Source organism: Crocodylus porosus, unplaced genomic scaffold, assembly GCF_001723895.1.
Source record: "Crocodylus porosus isolate Cpor-Errol unplaced genomic scaffold, CroPor_comp1, whole genome shotgun sequence".
Classification (NCBI taxonomy): Eukaryota; Metazoa; Chordata; order Crocodylia; family Crocodylidae; genus Crocodylus; species Crocodylus porosus.
Window position 1 is genome coordinate 4,197,989 of NW_017728933.1, and position 2,988 is coordinate 4,200,976.

The following is a 2,988-nucleotide window of genomic DNA, read 5'->3' on the forward strand; positions in this document are numbered from 1 at the left end:
CAGGAGCCACATGAGGCAGAGCAGCAAGTTTGGGGAATGGGGACAGTTTAAAGCACACATTGCACAGTGAGCCCTGCAGTGTCCATCTGCACTCCCATATAGCAGAGGCCCAAGAGCCATGGTAATAATACAAGCAAGTATCAGCCTAGCAACCACTGGGAGGTCAGAGGCCAAGCCCAGCTCTGAGGAATCTAGGTGGTGCAAAATGGACCTCGCCCAGCACTATGACATCCTTCCTGGCACCCGGAAATCCCACAGGCGAGTTCTCACAGGGAGAGGAAATATGCCTGACCACAGAGGGATGAGAGCAGAGTCACAGGCTGCTTCCCTTCTGGGGAACACCAGCAGACCAAGGCAGGAAGGTAGGAAAAGTTATCAAGGGTGCATTGACTGGGAACATCCAGGGTCACAGCTCTACTTCCCCCAGGTGGAGAGGGCTAACAGGACAGAAATGCCTGCCTTCCCACACAGGGATTGCCACAGGCCATGTGGCCCCTTACCAATGTCTGAGAGCAGCGTCAGGATGGCTTCCTCCCGCAGGCCGCAGCAGTTCTCCAGCTGGTTCAGGTACTGGAGGAAGCAAGGCAACATATCACAAATCTGCCGCACCCAGCCTACACATGCTACTTGCAAGCAGGAGCTTCTGTAGGGTCAGGGCCTTTGCAGAACGGTCAACTCAGACACACTCCAAACCTTGGTGCCTGTGCAAGCCCTCACCCTTCCCCTTGTCTGCCAGCTGCTCCAGTCAGCAACCCCTCCAGGGCCCACCCCCAGATCTGAACACACTTGGCCCAGCCAGCTCATAACGTCCCCTAATCATGGCCCAATCATCTGAGCAAAATCTGTGCTTAAGCTGCTCACGAATATTTAAAAAGGGAAAAAAAAAAAAGAGATTGAACCAGCCCCATGTGTTTTTTTGCCCTGTGACAGATGGGTTTATCAGTTCCCCACAGGACCCCACCCGCTGGCACAAACTGCTTCATGACATTCTAGGCTCTGCTCACATCCTGCTGTCTGTCTCTTGCACACGCCCAAGTGGGCACCCCCGCCAGGCTGACACACGCTGCCTCCCCAGTAGAAATGAGATGTGTTTACAGACCAAGGGAGGGGATGAGAACTCATGCAGGACCAAGCCTGCCAAGTGCAGGGGAGGTGGCAGCAGGCACAGTCCCAGTGAGTGCAGGAGGACACGACAGCAACAGTGCATGAAAACCCAAGGGAAGCCTTTCATTTCTGCGGTGCTCAATGGCTAATCCGCCGGTCCGGCCAGGAGCCCCACCTTGCGGAGGTCTCCCCCCTGGCAGTACTCCATGGCCAGAGGCGGAAGGTCATTCAGTGCCAGATTTTGCATCCCCTTGGGGACCTCACGGGCAGCAACCACATTGGGGTGATTCAGCCTAGAGAAGAACAAGAGGGTAAAAGTGTGTGATGGCTGGAACCAACTCACCACAGGTTACTCCTAGACAGGGTGCATGTGCAAACGCCTGAGCAATAGCAGCTGGACAGCGGATGCAGGTGCACCCTGGGACAAGGATCCTGACAAGGGATCCACAGACCAAGGGCACTCCCAACGTGACCAGCATCTGTCCTCTGACAGACTCTCAACATCTGTTCAGCAGAGGGACAAATCATGTCAGCCTGGGCACTGCAGAAAGCCTCCTTGTCAGGGAGCCTCAAGCAGCTGCCTTTGGCCCCAGGTGCCAGAGGGCCTTGTTCAGCATGCCCCACCTCACACCAGCAGACCAGGCCCTCAGCTACGGTCTAGGGAAGAAGCATCTTCCTGCGTGGACATCTACAGGTGCTCTACAAGCCCTGCCGGGTGGACAGGTCGCACTGGACGTGCCCAAGAGGTCCAGAGCAAGGCTACTCTGTGCAATTCCCCTCCACCAACAGCAAAGAAGGTGCTTTTGTCCTCGGCTGCCTCGCCCCATGCAGCACCGTATCTCCAGAGCGGTCCTGGCTTCGCTGTCACGCCACAAACACAAGGACAAATAAAGAAGAGCTATACCAGCATCCAGGGGAAAGGCCAAGAAGAGACACCTGCCGCCGCAGGGCGTTGCAGGCTGCCCTGCTCTGCTGTCAGCTCCTCGTTGTCTGCAGAGGTGTCCTCCACTGTCTGGAGAGGTCCTGCATGCAGCACTCACCTTTTCATGATCTGTATCTCCAGGCACCACCTCTCCCGGTTGCGTGGGCTCAGCTCCTGGCGGCACTGCTTGATGGCAATCTGCTCCCCCGTGTCCTGGGCGGCACAAAGCAAACGCACACAACAACAACGGGTTTGCACCATGGCTGTGCCGGGGCCAGCCACCAAGCCCGCAGCATGCCCAGGCCATTCGCGCGGCACAGCTCAGCAGGTGGCACCTGCACAGGCCCAGCACCACACAGCAAGGGTTGGCGACTCTCGAATCTATCCCGGGAGGTTTCCGGCGTGCCCGCAACACAACGTGGATGCGACCGCACGCTTGCGCGTATAGGTTACAGGTCGCAGCGCGTCGACTTTACGCCAGGAAGGCGATTGCACACGACTGCTACGTTTTAGAAAACTCTTGGACTGCCGCGCGAATCGGACCCCACTTTATTTTAATGAACCCGCTAACATTTATCCCCCAGGGGCTCTCAGCACCTCGGGGGGGGGGAGGTACGCAGGTCCTGGCGGCGCCGGGGCGGCCCTGGGGGTCGGCCCACCTTGTTGTGCCAGCGGATGACGTTGCCGAAGCCGCCTGTGCCCAGCCGCTCCTTCATCTCCCACGAGCCGCACGTCTGCGTCTGCAGCGACGGCGGCCGGCTCATGCTGCCGCTGCCGGGACAGGACGGCCCAGCCAGGCCGGCTCAGCACGGGGCCGCACTCGCGCCGCGGACACACGTGAGCGAGGCGAGGAAGGGGCGTGAGGGCCGGCCGCCGCCCGCGGGGTCGGGTCCGCTCCGCGCGCCGCTTCCGCACTTCGCCCGGCTCTGACGTCACGGCGGGGCCCAGCCGCGCAGGCGCCG

At 59.4% G+C, this 2,988-nt stretch overlaps 1 protein-coding gene across 1 annotated transcript in view; it reads right to left on the reverse strand.

Moving 5' to 3' along the window:
* The window catches only part of IKBKB (inhibitor of kappa light polypeptide gene enhancer in B-cells, kinase beta), a 17,808-nt gene extending 14,883 nt beyond the window's left edge, over window positions 1-2,925 (reverse strand). The window contains exons 1-4 of the mRNA XM_019546037.1: window positions 2,686-2,925; window positions 2,145-2,239; window positions 1,280-1,397; window positions 501-570 (exon numbers count right to left, since the gene is read on the reverse strand). Of these exons, the coding sequence (XP_019401582.1) occupies window positions 501-570; window positions 1,280-1,397; window positions 2,145-2,239; window positions 2,686-2,790 (388 nt within the window). The 5' untranslated portion in view covers window positions 2,791-2,925. The remainder of the gene's footprint in view (window positions 1-500; window positions 571-1,279; window positions 1,398-2,144; window positions 2,240-2,685) is intronic.
* Window positions 2,926-2,988: the final 63 nt, after the last annotated feature.